The following is a 19,071-nucleotide window of genomic DNA, read 5'->3' as shown; positions in this document are numbered from 1 at the left end:
ACATTAGAAGTTCTGGCAGCTACCTGGCCTGTGGCTACAAAGTCCTTCAGGGGGTGGATAGCCAGACAGAGGATGTCATCATCATGGCCCATGTAGAAACGTTGGGTATTCTGCTGTCTGTTGTACACAACCCCAATGGCAGCTACATGGTAGACTATCTCCCCGGTCTGGGTGTAGAACAGGTTACTCCTGCAATCATAACCCCTGTAGCTGCAAACAAAAAAAAACACAAATGGTATAATTTGTCTGGAGAAAAAAGTGAGACATCTCCAATGTGGAAAAGCGTGGCCACTTTAAATTCATCTTACAATATCGGCTTTTCCAGAGTTTCTCTTTTATGATGCTACACAGTAAGCCTACCCATGAATGAAGTGCAGCTTCACCCCGCTCCCCGGTGCTCGCTCTCTCTTCTTCATGGCAGTTGCTCGATGCTTCTCTTTGCACTGCTCTTTGAGCTGAGGTAGATCTTCTTTATAAACCTGGACAAATTTAGAAAAGAGTGTATCATCTCTGTTGACAAATATGATTTTCAGGAAGACATGTTTGCGAATTGTCTCTGATATGATCACAAACCTGTCGACGATACGTGAGCTGCGTCTCCTGCTCGATTTCTGAGTCCATCTCAGGTACGTCTGACTGATCAGAGTCTGACTCTTCACTGTTAGAGTCAGCCAAGGTCTCTGCAAGAAACAAGGCTGCATCACACATCGGCAGTAAAACCCCTGACTGTCCCTAAATCAGACAAATATCCCATTGCACACACACAAGTAAAATAACGCACCATGTTTCAGTAGAAGTGAGGGTGAGGGCACGTAATAATACTTTGACATCTCCTACTTATCAGGCAGTCGTGATTCACAGTGACATCGCTCAAGACAAATGTATAAAAATGCTGATGCAGCACAGTAAAGCCGCGCCAAGACAAGGCAATAAGCAGAACTGGCAGCTAAGGGCGGCTACTCACAAGATCCATTAGGAGAATTAAAAGGAAAGGCAGTTAGTATGTGCTTTAATTTCGGACAGCACAGCTGCGCTCTGTCTCTGGAAGAAATATGACTGGGGAATGACAATGCAATTATACTTTCCAAGCTTCATTCACTTTTATTGGATTTGTCTTAATTAATGTGATGGCCGTTCCTTTGCAGAGCTTTATGGAAATAGCAGCTCACTAAGAAAAGTACGGGAACGGAAAATGTAGTGTATTGTTCTCTGGTGTTTCATGAGGCTGCATTACGCAACCCCTAACAGGTAACTAACAAATGTACTGTGACATATTATTTCTTTAAATGGGTTGACATTACCACAATTACAGTGGAAATAGTCTTACTTTACAAATGATACATTTCAGGAAATATGTTTATGGTATTTGCTTTCTCTGCTTTTTTAGTTTGACATTTTGGGAAAAACACTTATCTGCTTTTTTTGCTGAGAGTTAGACTAGAGATAGAGAAACTTGATACCTGTCTGTGAGGGAAATATGTGGCTGCAGCCAGCATCTGGTTAGCTTAGCTTAGCATAAATGCAGGAAACAGGGAGAAACACCTATCCTGGCTCTGTCCAGAGTTAACAAAATTCCTCTACCAGCACCTCTAAAACACACTAATTAACTAATTATATCTCAGTTGGTTTAATCCATACAAAAGCTGAAGTGTAAAAACAGAAATTTGGGAGGTTATGTGCTGGACAAGAAGTTACTGAATTAAACAAACAAAATATAATGATAATATTAATATAAAGGTGCTGGTAAATAGATTTGGATACTGAGAGAACTAGGCGAGTTCTCCTGGCTTCGACTCCATAGTTAATGCACAAACATGAAAGTGGTGTCGTCTAAGAAAGCAAACAAGTGCGTTTCCCAGAAAACACTGTTCCTCTAAAGGATTTTTGCAGCACACTCTGTTCTGCAATATTTCAGTGGGAGATTGAGTAGTCATCAAAATTTCCATCAGGGTTCCCCACTTAGCCTGATTCGATAATGTCTTGTTGGCAGGAGTCACTGATTTTGCGAAATAAGTAATATCAGTAATGCAAGTCACTGCTCTGCACACAGACATAAATTAAAATGTAACACTGTAATATTACAAATTGGATTGATTAGAAGGTCAAATGTAAATCCTCTTTTTTGAGAAAACATTTTCCCACATTATGGTTAAACAGTGGCTGTGGCTGTGGTATCGTCTCACCTTGTGGCGCTATATGTAGAGCTTCTTTAGACTTCCTTTCTGGAACAAACTTCCACTGGAACACTGAGTGATCAGCACCACCAATAGTTATGACCCACTGGTAGTCATGTGACCATCTGACATTGGTTATGTGGGCTGAATGACCTAAATACTTCTTAAATTTTGCACCTACAATCAAGAGGAAACATGTAAGCAAGACAGTGAATAATAATATCAGAGCTTCTGTACTTAATGCTCCCAAAGAATTAAACAAAGCTGGTCTTCTTTACCTTTTTTAATACATGGATATCGTAAAAGTTTTACTAATCCATAGTCATCGGCTGTTACTAAGACTTGATTGTTGAAGTTGGCATCCACAGAGTTGATGTCATTGATGTCCGAGTACTTGGGCCATATTCCATTAACCTCAGCGCCCAACACACACGTCCATGAAGCCCACTGTACCAGCTTCAGCTCCTCCCTGTTAGTCACCTCCTTCGCACCTCAATAGAAGACAGAAATATTTTATCTCACAAAGAAGTTCTGTGACACTATTATATCAAACATTGCTTTTTGACTTTTCAAATGCAGTGTTTTACAGAGAACATATTTCAAATGGTTGTAGTAGCTAATGGTTGAAAGTCGCTCAGGAGCGTGGACTTACTTGGCATCCTGTAGAAGACTCTCCTGCCGCTACCATCATTGGTCTGCAGGTATTTGCTGTCCGTGGACCAGTCCATGTGTGTGATGAAGCTGTTGGAGCCGATGCACTCGCCCACTTTCTTGTACCTCTGCACCACACCATAGATGTCCACTGAGTTGTCGTTAGAGCCAACGGCCAAGTGGGCCCCATCGGGGGAATACTTCAACTCATGGATGGCCTCCTTCCTGTCCTTGATGTGGACCACCTCTGTCATATCTCTGGAGCGAAACAGAGAAATGTATTTTGAACGAGGAGCTGGGCAGGACACAGAATGATTAAGCTCTTCATCATAGCCACCATTCTCAGAGCATCAAAATGTCCTATTTGAACTTTGAATTGTGTACCCACCTGACTCTGAGAACAGTGAAGGAGCCATCCTTCATCCCCAGCGCCAGGTGAATGCCATCAGTGCTCACGGCCGCACAGCGAATAGGCTCCTCCATGTTACAACGAGCTATCAGAGCATGATCTATGAGGCTCCATATCCTTTAGACACAGAGGAGCAGGACAAATGAAGAGGCAAACCAGTGATGAGATTACATAGAGTCATGCCAACGATGTTTGTGGCATCTGTCCTGCAATGTATTGGGTTTATGGCTGCATACTGACAGTCGCAACTGCATCATTATTGTATACAAAATGCATTGTGCAACACTGTTAGCCCAGGAAGACCGGAAAAGAGAGAGTGTGCTAAAAAGTTCCTTGAACTATGTTAATATATTACTACATGTACTCGAGTGATGATACTGAAAACAGTGATTTTGAATAATTCATCATATTCACGGAAAAAGGTTTTTGTCCCAACACAGTTGTCAATAATTGTTCTTTTACACAGCTTAGAAACTGAATTTAAAAGATATTCCTGGAATTGAACCAAGGTTGAAGCTTCACCTCACTGAGCGATCATCACTTCCTGTCATGGCTAGAGGCTTGGTGGGGTGGACAGCTAGAGCCCACAGCTCGCCCTCACAGTGACCCTGCATGATGAGGAAGGGCTTGTTGCGGTCGTGGACCACCACCTCGAAGATCTCACTGTCTTGTGTGCCCACCAGGATGTGATCACCCCGCCAGCACACGCTGCGCACAGACAACCCTGTCAAAAACACATGCATATGCTTAAAAATCCAGAAAAAAAACCCTGAAAAAGCATGCAAACATGAAAGCAGACAGACATTTGCCGATGCTTATACAGTCATTATAAGAGACACGACAGGGATCATAAAGACAGGAGGTGTAAATAGCCATCTGCAGGCTCGCTAGGATGGAGATTTTAACAGGAAGATACAATGACAGCACATGTTGTCAAGCCGATCTGCGACTGACTCCAGGTAATACAGCGAGAAAAGGATGGAGGAAGCATATGCTGTATACATATGTGAACATAACATCTGTATACGGCGTAAAACTGCAACAGAGCTTAGACTTACTAACAACAAGAGGAACAGCAGAACAATATGGGGACTGCTACAAACAGACTGACATGGTTACTAACTCCGCCTGCACATTACCCACCTCGGCTATTTTCACCTCTAGCTACTGTTAGGTCCAAGATTACAAATACAAGAGATGGAGGAAATAGAAAAGAAGAGAGAGAATGTTAGTAAGGAGAACAGAAATGGTTTAAAGGGTGTTTTTTTTTTAATAGATTTATAATTTTTCTTCCAGTGCTCTAGGAGACCACAATTTGGCCTTCAACCTTTCTGTAATCAGATTAAAGGAAAAACAAGGCAGTTTGACATCACCTTTATATCCTTGGTCCGTTTCCCTGAGATCAATGACAGTAATTGGTTTGAAGTTGAGATCCCACAGCCGGACGCAGCCGTCCCGGCCCCCGGTGGCAAAGCCCTCTTCACAGACATTCATGCTGAAAATCCCTGACTGGAGGAAATAACAGGCTGTCAGTGAGGATCTGCACAACAAATGAGCAACGACAGAACCAGCCGCAGCTGCAGACCGCATAGTGCTGCTGCTCAGCCAGGCATTTGTTTAACATGGCTTTTAAAATTACAAACCTGCTACTGTGGCCTCAAGATAGCACAGAGCAAAGCAACAGGAGGTGTTTTTTCTTATTGCTGTAAAGCTCTACTGATATTGTCTCCTTTGGCTAAGATTTTCTCTATACACATGAAGGTACCTTGTTAAACCCTCAGTGAGACATTTGGTGGTACAAAAAGCAGGAATGAACATGTACTGTAGTTATTATCCCTTCCCCCATCCACCCATCCCCTCACCCAGCTGTTGATCCAATAGATATCATTTAATCCTGTGGAGCAAAAGGCTGATCCTTTTCTACTGAGCAGAATCAAACGAAGCCCTCTTTGCTCTGCGCTTTGACCCTAGTTAAGTTTACTAGATGCTTTCACTGTCATTTTTTGTATATGTTGTAGCAGGGTGGTTATGCAAAATGAAAATGCTGATTATATAAACTCACCCCATGAGCTCCTTGCACCGTCCTCATCAGGTTGATTCCTTTCCACACATAGATGTCACCATTCAAGGCACCTGAATATGTGACCTCGTCCTTGGCGCAGGCAAGGCAGAGGATGGTTTGGAGATCCCCCGTTTTGCCAAAAACACCACGTTTGGGTGTGAGAGCATTACCGCATAAGCTCCAAAACTGCAAACACAAACAGGAGGAGTGAAAGAGCGTGGTGGCTAATAATCCCCCCTATAATCCTGTCCTGAAAGAGCAAATGGACAATTATGGAACATTTGGATACAACAGAGTGAAAACCATCAAGTCATTTATGGTTTGACAGCCACACACAGAGCAGCTCCATTAAAAACACACACACATTCAGACCTTGAAGGAAAGCAAAGTCAAATGTAAATGCTCCCCCTCCTCTTCATGTGATACTGGGAACTCTTGCTGGGGGTCAGTGTTGTAACCACCTGATCAGCATGCACAGACACATGCACGCATACACACAGGCTCATTATTTATGAACAAGGTCATCGGGATGCACAGGCATGGCCTCGTCTGAGGGCTAAATCCATCAAACAGTAGGGGGAGAGAGCGAAAGAGAGACGCTCTGTCTGCATGGAGATGAGATCACAGGGAGAGAGCTCCAGGAGGGCGTCTTGAATGCTGAGACACAGCCATCGGCTCGTGAAACGGAGACACACTCATCAGCGGCAAGTAGCAGGGAAATGACAGAGTGACAGCCCCTTTTTCTGGTCTACCTGAGGGAGAATGTTCCTGCGCATTACTTGAAATCTGGTATATTGCAAAAAAAAAAAAATCTTTAAAAACTATCTTAACCTTGAAGCAGATTTTGCTCAGAAAAGACAGCTGCTTTTGACCACACAAGAACGGATCTGCAGAGGCTTGATTGACACTCACACAATGAATAAATGAGCTCCTTGATAGTGACAGTCCATCACACCCTCACTAACAGCTATCCTCCTGACTGATAGGGCTGCTGCGTGCTAACAGGAGGGATCGATTATCAGAGACAGGTATCACAGCCTCAGATACAGCCCTGACATCATAGATCTGAGGCTTGTTCGCATTTTAACAGGACAGGTCTCTCCTTATCCTGAGCTCCTAACTGAGCTCTGAGTATTTGCACGAGCGTGAGCTTACGTGAGGGGCTGAGGCTGAAGGTTAAGCAGTGAAGATCATAGGCCTGTGTAATCTGGGAAGGTGTATATGCAGGTGGAAGTGTGTCAAGTGCTGGGTCTGTCTAAGGGTTGGCTGAGATGGGGGTGGGTGGGGGTTTTTGGGCCAAGCCTGTTGCGGAGGCAGCGGGGATGGATGCGGCGTGACTGCACAGCCCTCCCTGCCCGCAACTGATAAGGCAGCGAGACACGGGCGTCGGCTAATCCCTTCGCTGCTGAATTACTGAGAGGAGACGAGATGCTGGAAGGGTTTATGATGAGGCCAGGAGCAGAGGAGAAAGGCACAGAGGAAGAGGGAGAACACAGTGGAGAGTGGGAATGTGCTAGAAAATGAGACTGCTTTGAGTTAAATCAGGGCCCGGGTAACAGTGTTGCTTTCTCTAAATAACACTTTTATTTTCCTTAACATACTCCAGAGAACTCCTTGCATATTGGAGGCTGTTCCTCTTAACCCAGGATTAGTGCTTTGTCATTAGCTCATCACTGAAACCCAAGGAAAACCTTTTAAATGCAATTAACACAGAGAGGGTTGTAACTCATCATCTACTGCGCTGCATCATCCCTCACCCCTCTCATCTCACTCACAATAACCCCCCCGACAGACTACCCTAAATGACGACAGAGCGATAAAAGCTACGCTAACAGAGGTCAACTCTTTGGCAGCTCACTCTAAGGAAAACTGGATGACTGGCTGTCAGCGTTGCTGGAGGCTGGTTTTCTCAAAGCGGCTGTCACGGTCATGGCTACCTTAAAGGACAGTGCTAGCATGTTAGCAAATTTAAGCTGACCACTTTGAAAAGCACGTTCAAATGTAGAGATTGTGTCCATTCATTTCTGTGTGATATGAAAAACTAATAATAATAATGTAACTACAATATTATGAACTATAACAATATATTTTTTCGTAAGAGACTGTGCACAGCTTTAAGTTACCTTTTAATAATTATACTTATCTGCAGTCTGTTGGTGTTTCACAATTATACATACATACAATAACAGAACAGCACTAAACAAATTGAATGAAACAGGACAGGGTGATACAGATGATGCAGAGCGTCATACATCAGTGTGTTCACTATGATGGATCACACAACTCAAGCAACTGATTTTCATATCATATAAAGATGAATAAAGAAAAATACATTAAAATGCCCAAAACATTGCAGCATGGTTTAAAAATGTTGCCTGTGATGTAAAATATACCAAATTTGTAGTAAATGGAATACAACAATAATTCCCAGCCTGTTGGTTTTGCCTCTTCAGGCTTCTAGAAATACAGTAAATGATGAGAGGTTGTAAGCACATAAAGGTCAAATGCCAGAAAGGTCAGGAGCCACTGGGCTACAACATGCAAAACCAGCTGTACAGTCATTTAAACATCCTCTAAGCAGCAGTTAGTCAGGCAGTGGGCAGATGATTGGTAGATGTGGTGTTTCAGTGTGTGGGCTGACGAGGGGCGCACTAAGGTCTTAGCTGTCCTGAACTAATCAAAAGACAATTGACTGTATAATTAGCTAGGAGGAGCTGCGTGAGGAGGAGAGTGATGCCAGCAGCCTCGGTCCTCGTCACAGAGGTTGTGTTTTCCTCAGCCTGCTAGTGAGTGGATTACTGGGACTAAATCTCCTGGATGCTCTGAGTGCTATAATCGCTGAGCGAGCACAGAACCGGGGAGCAGATGTCACATGGTCTGCAGGGTGAAGGCTGGGGAATTATGTGGGACAATTGCTGGATTGCCTTGGCATCAGGGAAAGAGAAGTGGAGGAGGAGGGGAAACACTGGAGGATTCAACTGGAGGACTGGGGGGGGTTGGGTGCGGTGGCTGGAGGGGGCTTCTGTGCCACGGTGGTGGGGGAAGAGTTCAGGGGGGAGTTACTACGAGAGGAGGGAGGTCAAGCTGGACTGACATGAGGGAATCATCAGTGAGATGTTAGAGCACCGGGAAACACTTGGCTCACTTGGCTGGGCTGGTGGGCACATTTCCTTTCTGAGCATTAATCATTCAGCTCCCCCTGTTTAGGAAATAACCTTCCATTGTGGCTGCGAACTCCTTGTTATTTCCTAATGGCCGTGTCTCTCAAGGTACACTACTACATAACCCAAGGGAAGGCTTGGCGAAGACACCCTGCATGAACTCATAAAAGATTTATGAACGCCACTCTTCTGTGAAAAAGAAGTGATAGGGATAGGCCCGAAAAGGGAAGCATGCACAGCTGCACTTTGTACAGTAGAGGGTTTTTAAAAGCTGAATGAGGAGTTCTGAAAAGGGGAGCCGAGTAGCAGAGTCATGGTTCCCTATAAAAAGAGAACTTTATTCCTCTCTGCAGTGCAGATTACTACAAATTTGAGAGAAGAGACTGTGAATCATTGCCTGTCCTACTTATGTTAAGTGCCTAATAACCATGCACTCTGGAATAAAGTGAATTTGCATACATCTATTTTAAGACTTTGATATGGTCATGGCGATAAAGCGGAGAAGGCAGGGAAGAAAGGGGCATGGAGGCAACAGATTCTTCATACTTCCTAAAAATCATAATCTGTTTTCAGATATTATGCAAATGAGGCGCAAGAACTCAAGCTTTCAAGAGCCGGCTGTAATCTACTAGATGTAAAATGACCAGAAAGTGGCTGTACCTTGATATGTTTGACACCACAGCTTACAAGCTTGCTCGGCTGGTACAAATCCCATGATATGTCAAATATCTGTGGGAAGAAAACAAGCAATGCAGTAAATATTGACTTATTGTTACAGAGACACTTGCATTATATTATGCATTATGTAATAAATTGATCTTCCATGTATCTCTTTACTGTCATATTTATCTAGAGCAGAAAAGTGACAAAAATATAACATGTAACAACAGAGGAAATGAAAAGATAAAAGTGTGTGTGTTTGCCCTGGCTGTGTTATAATGTGTGTGGGCTGAATTAGAAAACAACAGCTGCTCGTATTTCATCTTTTTTAAATTCCTTTTCATTAGCCATCCACCCTCTCAGACGGGCTCTGGAAAGCTCACAATCAATCAGGCCTAACTTGTTTATGTCCCCTTTGGGCAGACGCTCCATCCTGCGTTTATAGCTAATTGAGACGGTCGATACTGAGCTTGTGATAGAGACAGGGGAGGAAGAAAGTGTTTACCCTGTCTGTATGACCGGGAGCGGCTGCCAGAACCTTCCCTCTCCTCCAGTCCCACACACAGATTGTGTTTTTAGAGTCCAAACCCACGGACACCAAACACTGCAAAGAGAGCAAGGAAAAAGAGTCAAATCACAGATTGACCAGACTCTGCTCTGTTGCACTAATCACTGCAAACCAAACTTAACCACCTCCACTGTAGCATGGTGAGCCACAAATGAAAGGGCTAATAACGGCTTCAGAGCAGAACAGAACAGTTGTCCAGCCCCTGGCACTTCCAGTGAGCACATTTGAGTGCTTTTTGCTGGAGGAGCCTCCTATAGCTGACTGAGTGAGTAGGCAGCAGCAGCAGCAGTGGAGCAGAAGAGCAGCTCTTATGGAAATCCTTCTCCACTCTGTAGCTTTCCTTACATGGCAGAGGATGTCCTCTTTGATCCACTGCTGAATCAATGTTCGGCTATGGATAGAAGTCTCTGGTGAGGCATTTTTTTTATTTTTAACTTGTATTAGAGAAGTCTGTATTCTACTGATGAGCAAAGAGGCCCAGTGTGACGAAATCTAGTGAAACTGTGTGTTTGAGGAGGCTAAAAAGTATTTTTCTTTTAGCCATGCTAAATTAATCATGATGTTGATTGGTCCACCACTTTGGTCCAGACTGAAATATCACAACAACTTTTTGATTAATTGTGGTCAATTTTTCACAGACATTCATGGCCTCCAGAGGATGATTTTTTTTATGGCTTTGGTGATGCCCTGACTTTTCCTATAGCATTACCATGGTGTTTTTTTTGGGTGGTTTTGGTTTTTGGTGAAATGTCCCAACAATTATTTGATGGAGTGCCATGAAAGTTGGTGCACACAGTCATGTTCAGGATTAATTGTGATATCTTTGGTGATCCCTTAACGTTCTCTAGCACCGACAGCAGTTTCGTCTAATACTTTGGATTATGACCAAATACCTGCAAAACATTCATTCCCATCAGCCTCAGCTGTACTTTAGCACTAATTAGCAAATGTTAGCATGCTAACATGCCAAACTAAAATGGTTAACGTGGTCATCATAATACCTGCAAAACATTAGCATGTTACCACTGTCAATGTGAGCATGTTAGCACAATGGCAGTGTTGCTGAACTAAGCTGCTAGCATGGGTGTAGGCTCTTAGTGTGCCTAGTCATTACTAAATGCCAATATATCCCACTTAGAAGTTGACATTAATTAAATGTGACAGCCGATATGCCAGAATAAAAATACAAATTTGAGGGTTTATTTTTTAGGGTTAACGAGAGTTTCATGTGGAAATATTCTGTGCAATCTTGTGTACAGCCAGGTTTTTAATCAAGACATGAAATCATGCAAAACCATGTAATGTTAATATATCTTCAATGTAACCTCATCTGCAGCCTAATGTGGCATGTAGACAACTGGCTCGTATAGTCAGAGCAACCACAATAAAGTAAACTAAAAAGTCATGAGTTAAACTCTAAGGTAGCAGACAGCACAACTGCAACTCATACTGAAATATCTATACGAGTTGTCTCAAACATCAGTGTATTTTTTGATATTGCTTTAATAGATGGACAGGGTAATGGCACATGGGTTTCCTCTGGATTGTCCTGAGTTCAGCTCTGATCCAGGAAGGAGAGGGATGGAGAGTAAATAGAGCTGCTAAACTGAGAAGCGATGGAGCCTCCTCTGGCTTTAAACACTGTCACATTCCATCTAAATCCCCAGCTCTCTACCCGAGCAGGAAAATAGCACGGGGTCATCTCCCTGTCTCTTACTGCAAAATACAGGAGGTATAACTCCGCTCTGAGAGCTCCTACGGGAGGAGGAGAGAGACGCGCAAAGATAAAAACATAGAAATGGTTCAGTACAGTATTGATTTATATAGTCAAATCAACACTAGGTGAAAGCTGCAGGTGTAAATATTAAGTGGTGGCAAGTCTGCTGAGAGCTGGCTCGAAACATAACATGAAAAGGCTTGGTAGCAAGTTATTTGAACACATGAATAACTTGATTTTTAAGGCTTTTCTCACTTGAACACAACCATGTCTTGTCAAACTCTGCTATGCAAAGTACCAAACATTGCAGCTGACTGTTTTCCTGTAAAATCTACCAAGTAGAGCATGTCTGAGTGCAGCTGTCCAGCTAATACTGCTGGAGTAATCACAGATGTGTCATTCAGAAAACTCAGCCTGGCTTGCGTGCTGCAAAAGTCAGCCTACGGCCCTCGAGTGAAGTTTTGATTGTTGCTGCTGTGCCTCTCAAACTGAACTTTTTGGTTGACACTTTCAGCTCCGGCTGTGTCCTACAAAGCAGAAACTAGTGCTTTGTAGCAGAGAAATAATAAAAAAACTTGGTTACAAGTTACAATCCTGGGAACAATCATTTTCTCATTATTTGAACATTAGTGTTATTATATAAAACTGTACCTGTCCCTCAAGGTCGAAGGCCAGGCAGGCAACACCGTGTGTGTGCACATCCTTGAGGATGGACACAGTCTGTACGGTGTAGGAGTCCCATACACAGATATAAGGCTCCTTGCCCACTTGTCCTGTGGCCACCAACACACGCTCCGGATGCAGAGCTAAACTGTACCAAGAGAGAGAGAGAGAGAGAGAGAGAGAGGGAGAGGGAGAGGGAGAGAAAACATCTGGTTAGCATGGCCATTTTGCGTGCTTGTGTTTGCCGGGAGCAGACAAGGGATTCACCCTCCCAGTGGAAACCACTGGGATGAGATGAACACATTAAGTCATGATGGCTCTGAATGTGGAAGCAGGGGGGCAGCTTGACGAGGTGACATGGTTCAATGCTCAAATACACACACGCAGCCTGGCTTCGTGCATGCCTACAGGGGGCTACTAGAGGATAAAAAGCAATATTGGCAAATCTGTGAATTAGATTTTTTACCATTCTTGTTCTTTTTTTCAGCACCCCTTGAACTGTTCTCTGCCCCTTCCACCTTTTCTAATTCATCTGGGGTTTCCTCGCATAACCAGGCATATGTTTGTAACACTGTTATATAATCCCCTCCTTCCACTCCCCTCCTCTCCACTCGTACATCCCCCCACCTACAAGCATTCCCACTCTACAGCTGAGCAACAGCCTGCTGTATAAAGCTGTCATCCCCCACACCCCCATCCTCCGCCCGCTCCGCCCATCCTTTCAGTGGCCGCCAGTCACGTTCCAGGCAGGCCTGAGTGATTCACTGGGCAATTCTTCCTCTTGCCTTGTCCTGGCCTATATATTTCATGCTGCGACGGAGCTCCCTTCATTATAATCAGGCTGCCTGTTTTGCCAACTGCTCTCCAGAATTTCTAATCCTGGCTTGTGTACCGACAGCAGGCCAGAGAGGCTTCACAGGCCGGGCAGCATCAACCTGCTGGGTCCAAGCAGGTCACAACAAGGCTCATGTCTTCTTCCACTTTTACTTTCTCACACTTTGTACCCATCTCTCTCTGTCTTTGTCCTTCCAAGTCCTTTTTAGTATGAATCTTTCTGTCTGACTTGTGACGTCTCATCTGCATTCAAAATGCGCTGTCCCTGTGGACCTGACAAAGCTTTGGTGGCGTACCGTCTCTAAAAGCTGAGGTGGGTTAGATGTGACAGCGCTGATCTTTGTCCTCCCTCAAACGTCTCCCCTTGTTCTCTCTCATCACCTCCACTTCCCCACCTTCTTTGTTGAGCCGCTCTCCAACCTGGCAACCAATTTCTCATCTTACTTTTTATGAATTATATAATCAGAGCAAAGCAGCTAAAAATAGCATTCAGAGGAAGAGAGAAAAAAAATGATTGGAACACTTTGAGATGCAGACAGACACAGCAGAGAAAACTGCTTTGGCACAAGCAGGTAGTGCACAGCAAATCTGTCTGGTTTGATGCTGGACCAACATGAAACATGAATGCTGAAGAATAAAATCTCTTACAGCTATGGAGTCAGTCTCAGGCCAAAAATATTTGCAGGAAACACTGACACTCAGGTGGACTTCCACTTTAGTTATGTCTCATATCCTACCTGAGCTGCTAGCTGTAAAACGTATGTATGTACATGTTACTGCTTGGAAAATCCAATGCAGTCTTTGAGCCAGCTACAACAGGATCACTGTTTCGTTTACATTTCTGTCAGGAGCTTGCTAAATGCCATCACTAATGACTTAGCCTGCAGTGCATCACTACAGTTCTCCTGTTTGAAATAGGCTACGGCTGTTTGATGCGGCTGTCTTCCATCTGGCAAGTCCTGTAGTACAAACGTAACTAAATACTGCAGCAATTAAATAGCCTGTTTTCATGTAGATATGAGGCGAATTAACAGCCTTAAGAGATGATCTCTCACGGTGAAAACGCAAAGATGCACCACAGGAAGAGATGAAGGTCAACTAAACAACATAGAATTGCAGGGAATACACTTTTATGATGCACTCCAGCATAATTGTTTTCCCTTTTTCAACATGTATAAAACGAGCTACTGAGACAAATTTCATTCCCATTCCCCTGTTGTGGTATCCTTTGTCTGGTTTTGCCTACAGTGGATTAAAAAGAAGTAGAGGATTAGTACATTTCTGAGGGTCTATACAGTACAGGATATTTCCCAGGATTCCACAAAGTGCTTTTAATCCAGCTGCCCATCAGACTCCATCTGAAACACCTGCCCATACACCACACGCTTAAAGCCAAAAATAGCAAACCTGAAAGTAAGTAAAAAAGCAATAGATGAATAGGTGGTACTCTGCTTTATTAAGGGACAAAGAAGAAGAGGGAGAAAAGACGGCGACATGGGCTAATGCCTCGGGCAGAATTCTGGCTGAACATGCTGTCCTCTCACAGAATATTAGCAGGGTTTTAGTGTTTTAGTGCTCAAATACTTCAGGAAATTAATATTAGCGGCTCTGTGCACTGGAGACAGTGGTAGAGCTGGTAGATTAGTGCATCAATTAATTAATGGGTCAGTCAACAGGAAATTAATTTATTCAATTATCAAGTAATTGGCTAAGTAATTTATCAGGCACTACTTCTACATTTTAGCATTTAGTTTCTCAAATGTGAGAATTTTTCAAATGTCTTAAGGCTTTGGTTGACAATGCCACGGCATCATTTCATTGACTGTCACAGTCTCCAAAGTGGTGTCTTAAAATTGCTTCTACAGTCAAAAACCCAAATATAGACAGTTTACTATAAGATAACAGAAAAACAGCAATTTAAAAGCTAGAGCTACATCATATTTTTGCTTTATAAGTGACTCAAACAATAAATGATCACAAAAGTTGCATATCATTATTCTATCGATCAACCAATCAATTAATACGGCACCGATTTTTTTCAACTCAACCTCTTATACCTTTGATTGTTAGTTGAGCAAAGTTAATAGGAATAATTCACAATCTAAATTAACGTTCAACAATGTAAATATCTTCTGAAAGCATCTATATTGCTTCCCAAAACACTGCACATACAATATATGTAGTATCAATATTGAGGTATTGAGGTAAAAAAAAACGTAATATTTAATTCAACTCCTATATGCACTGTAATAATCGTAAATAATAAAAGTTTGGCATCACTGGGCTGTCTCTGAGTGAGGGTAAAGAGAGTACAACATCAAAGCATGTGTACTGTAGCTGCATCCACCTCATCTGTGTAAAACACTCATAACACCTCTTAAATGAGACGTCTGTCTGAGTTTATTTTTCCAATACCAGCGACGACAATGCTGAATCATGCCATTGTGCTGAGTAACTGTACTGAACTCTGGGGGACGCTAATTGGGGAAGACAGATCTGCTCTTTAGAGACCACGCTGCCTTTCACAGAGAGGCCTGGCAGCTACACACAGTGATGATGGGACCTAAGGCCTCAGCATCTCACTGACGCTCTCCACAGAGCACCTGAAAATATGTGTAAAGGTAAGAGGTGAACGGAGCGGACAGCATTGTCACCAACACTAAAGGTTATTGGTGCGATGTGCTCTTTCTACAATCGTATCATCTAATTAGATCTTCTGTCTGTTTCTACTGTTCAGGGTGAACAGACAACATTCCCATGACTGTCTATTAATCTAAGGAAAAAGCAAAGGAAGATGAATAAAGGGATATTCAAATTATATCTATTAGTTCTATGTATTAGCACATTCCCACACACACACTCACTCCATACACTGGAGTAATTTGTTCGACATGCAAGGCTTTAATTTGTGCTACAGTAATATTAAAAACTCAAGCAAACTATATTGCGTTATATATCAAACCCACTGTAATGACTTTACAGAACGTGGTTGTCAGTTTTGTGCTTCTGGCTTTAGATTGCTCATTAATATGCAGAGTTAGTTCACATTAGCAGTTCACAGAGTGCAGGAGCAGGACACTTCTCTGCAAACCTGACATATTTATCATAGGCACCTCCGTTCTAATTCTAATGAGAAAAAAATAATTCATTAGGAGTTTCTTCGGGGATATTAATAGAAATGTGTACACGGCGTCTTTTCAAGCTCACTGAAACGAGACCAGCCTCCGTCTGGCAATGATAATCCATAACTCTGGCTGTGGTCCATCATAAGGTTAACACGATATTGTAATCTGAGACAGCCTTTTATTCCTGTGTCCACAACACATTCTCATTAACTCTGACGCTCTATCATAACAAAGAACATGAACAAGCCAAGACTTTGAATAACAGCAGAAGATAAAGCTAGGATCGGCTTTTTCACATTTTTAGATACTGATGCTAATGTAGCGCCTGTTTTTTTTTTTTATCACAGAACGTGACTCTACCTTAAACAAATTTTTCAACAAAAAATGCTTTTTAAATGTAACTTTTCAAATGCATCAACATTTAACATTGCTGCAAGAACTTTGCCTTGATAAAAAAAAATACAATTGGTGAGTTTTGACACAGAGGCAAAAACTCAACCTTTGAATTAATATGTAGCACTTTACTACACTTATAAATGATGACACAAATATGTTCCCTCCCCACCCTTGTTCTCTGGATTAATTGTGCTTTTTTGCAGTGGGCATGGGAACGCAATGGGATCGCACAATCAAAGCACCTTTTAGCAGTTCGGCTTATTTTTTTAGTGTGCATATGTCTGTTTTTTGAAAGCGTTCATGCGCAAAGTTCAGGCCAGTGTGTGCATGTCCTGCATGTCAGCATAACTGCAAATAGGAGAGATCAAGCTTTGCAATATGGACAAACTCCTGCAGGATTTTAGCACTAGCCTCAGGTTCTTTGAGTTTTAGACTGGAATAAATATGTGCGCTGCAACAGTGTGGAACAATTACCATAAAGATGTGAATAAAGAACAACAAATAACAGCTTATTGTCTACTCATTTTACTAACGTGGCTTGAGGGGGATTGTGTTTAAACACAGAATATTAACATCCTCTATTATGTTATTGCCCAATAACCTGTGAATTTACATTCCTCAAAAAGCACAACTAAAGTGCCTGACTATCTTGCATCCTTGTCCGCTGTCATGAACAGCTCCGCCTTCATTCATTCATGTGAAAACCTGCCTTTTAGCTCCTCCACATCAGACTGGGAGACCAGTTAAAAGCCGCTGCAGGGCAAGATAAAACCAGGAGGGAGAAACAAGGCCGGCAATTAACTCATGAGGTAAAACATCAATTTATATGTAGCTCACACAGAAAATATAGCAGCAGCCAAAATAGACCAAAATATCAAAAATAAGAGCAACAGAGATAGAAACAGACAGAGAGAGGGATTTGAGCCACAGTGCTATCTGAGGGGGCTGCATCTATTCCACATGAGTTAGTGCAACGTGAGAGCAGTGCAGCCGTTATTCAGCACTGAGTCTGCTGAGGATTGCTCCTGGTTGTGCCATAGCAGTCTTAGTCAAAGGAAGTGTTTATGAGAGCTTCACAAAAACTCCTCTGAGATCTGAGTTAAAATAACTATTACCTGGTCTGTGTCAACAAAACAGACAGCGTAAGAGATCTGTATAGCTTGTACAGACCAAATGACACCACGAGAGGCCTGATTTTACTGAATCCTTATAAATGGCCGTGCAATTAGCACAGATGACCACTTTGCTCCAAATGCTGTATTTTTGCATCAAACACCACACTGTGGTTCAGTCAGTGACTCCTCCGGCTAAGTGTTTGAACTCAGGCACTTCACCCACAGGGCAGCGGAGGGTTAGTATCTCTATTGTCCCATTAATAATGGAGCAGGAGCCCAGCTGACGACCGACACAGTATATAATGCTAGTCATCTCCAGGCCACACACACGTCAACACAAGCACTGGAGCGTTGGACACAGGTCGTTGTTGTGTGGCATGCTGAGAAACTGTGAGAAAGGCAGGAGGATCGTTACATGTGTGATGCAAGACTTGCTTTGCTGTGTTTTTATCAAAGAGCAGGTGATTCAAGGTTTGTTTGGTCACACAGAGCTGAGTTAATGCAACCCGCAGAAAGCTGTCCAATCTACCAAACCCGTCAAGGACAGCTTTGCTGAAGTGTATTTTTCAGACTTGCACATTAATATTTTTCTTCCAACTGCAAGAAATACAAGATGTGCAGGCTGCTGCTTTGGAAAAGCTTAAATTCTTTTAAATGTTAGGAGTAACAGCAATCTGAGAAACAGTATGGGCAATCTAAAGATAATTAATAATCAGCTATTATGATAATAGATTAATCACTTAAAGCCAAATATTTTCTAATAACACATTCTCTGATGTAAGGATTTTCACCTTCTCTCAGTATGATGTTGTTATAAATGTGGAAGTGAAGGTGACAGACAGTCTAGTACTAGGACGTCAAGCAGGACCATTTAATGAGCCCTTGCACCTCAGCAAGTGTCAGCGTACCTATCACTGGTGCTGCTTCAGTACAAACACAATTTGTTCATGTTCCAAAGGAGCAAAGGTGTCCAAATTTATCCAGTAACATTGTCTGATGATTTGATAACTGCTGGCTCTGTCTCTGTATGATCATTTGGATGGGGGTGCTAAAGCAGAGATTCATATTCATAGTCCAACAGACAGAGGCAGTTCAGAAAAGATATTTTCAGTTTTTCCAGCGCAGTCAGAGGGAGGGGGAATGACTCAGAGACTACTGTTATGTTTTTAAGTTACTTACAGATGTGGCCATTCATATAATACCTGGTGTCATTCCTAACTCTGACCAGATCTTGTGCAATCAGTTCATTTTGTTCCGGACATCTTTGAGTTCCCCCCTCTGAAATCTGCTGGTCCAGGCTGGAAAGAAGCCATGTCAGAGTGACACACCATGTACACAATTAATAACTAGGGGCACTTGGGAAAGGCTAAGGTCAAAGGTCGACCTGTGCACCTTCCAGTTACCTCCATGAAATTCATCTATTGTTTGTCTTAGTTCTGCTACCACCACTCTTCCCTGCGTTTTACGTGAACCCCATGAAGATGAAAGCTGTCTGCCTTCAGGCGTACTGATCTCCAAGGCCCCGTTAACTGTATA

The 19,071-nt window shown here is 42.7% G+C and overlaps 1 protein-coding gene across 1 annotated transcript in view; it reads right to left on the bottom strand.

Annotated features, from left to right (window-relative positions):
• Positions 1–19,071, bottom strand: part of eml5 (EMAP like 5) — a 40,474-nt gene that overhangs the window by 17,593 nt on the left and 3,810 nt on the right. The window contains exons 2-15 of the mRNA XM_070841920.1: positions 12,054–12,213; positions 9,623–9,721; positions 9,118–9,186; positions 5,297–5,482; positions 4,608–4,743; positions 4,378–4,401; positions 3,757–3,958; positions 3,214–3,351; positions 2,827–3,083; positions 2,453–2,665; positions 2,184–2,351; positions 574–680; positions 361–479; positions 24–210 (exon numbers count right to left, since the gene is read on the bottom strand). Coding sequence (XP_070698021.1) covers positions 24–210; positions 361–479; positions 574–680; positions 2,184–2,351; positions 2,453–2,665; positions 2,827–3,083; positions 3,214–3,351; positions 3,757–3,958; positions 4,378–4,401; positions 4,608–4,743; positions 5,297–5,482; positions 9,118–9,186; positions 9,623–9,721; positions 12,054–12,213 — 2,065 coding nt within the window. The remainder of the gene's footprint in view (positions 1–23; positions 211–360; positions 480–573; positions 681–2,183; positions 2,352–2,452; positions 2,666–2,826; positions 3,084–3,213; positions 3,352–3,756; positions 3,959–4,377; positions 4,402–4,607; positions 4,744–5,296; positions 5,483–9,117; positions 9,187–9,622; positions 9,722–12,053; positions 12,214–19,071) is intronic.

Source organism: Pempheris klunzingeri, chromosome 13 (genome assembly GCF_042242105.1).
Source record: "Pempheris klunzingeri isolate RE-2024b chromosome 13, fPemKlu1.hap1, whole genome shotgun sequence".
Lineage (NCBI taxonomy): Eukaryota > Metazoa > Chordata > Actinopteri > Acropomatiformes > Pempheridae > Pempheris > Pempheris klunzingeri.
This window is presented reverse-complemented; position numbering and strand designations above follow the sequence as displayed.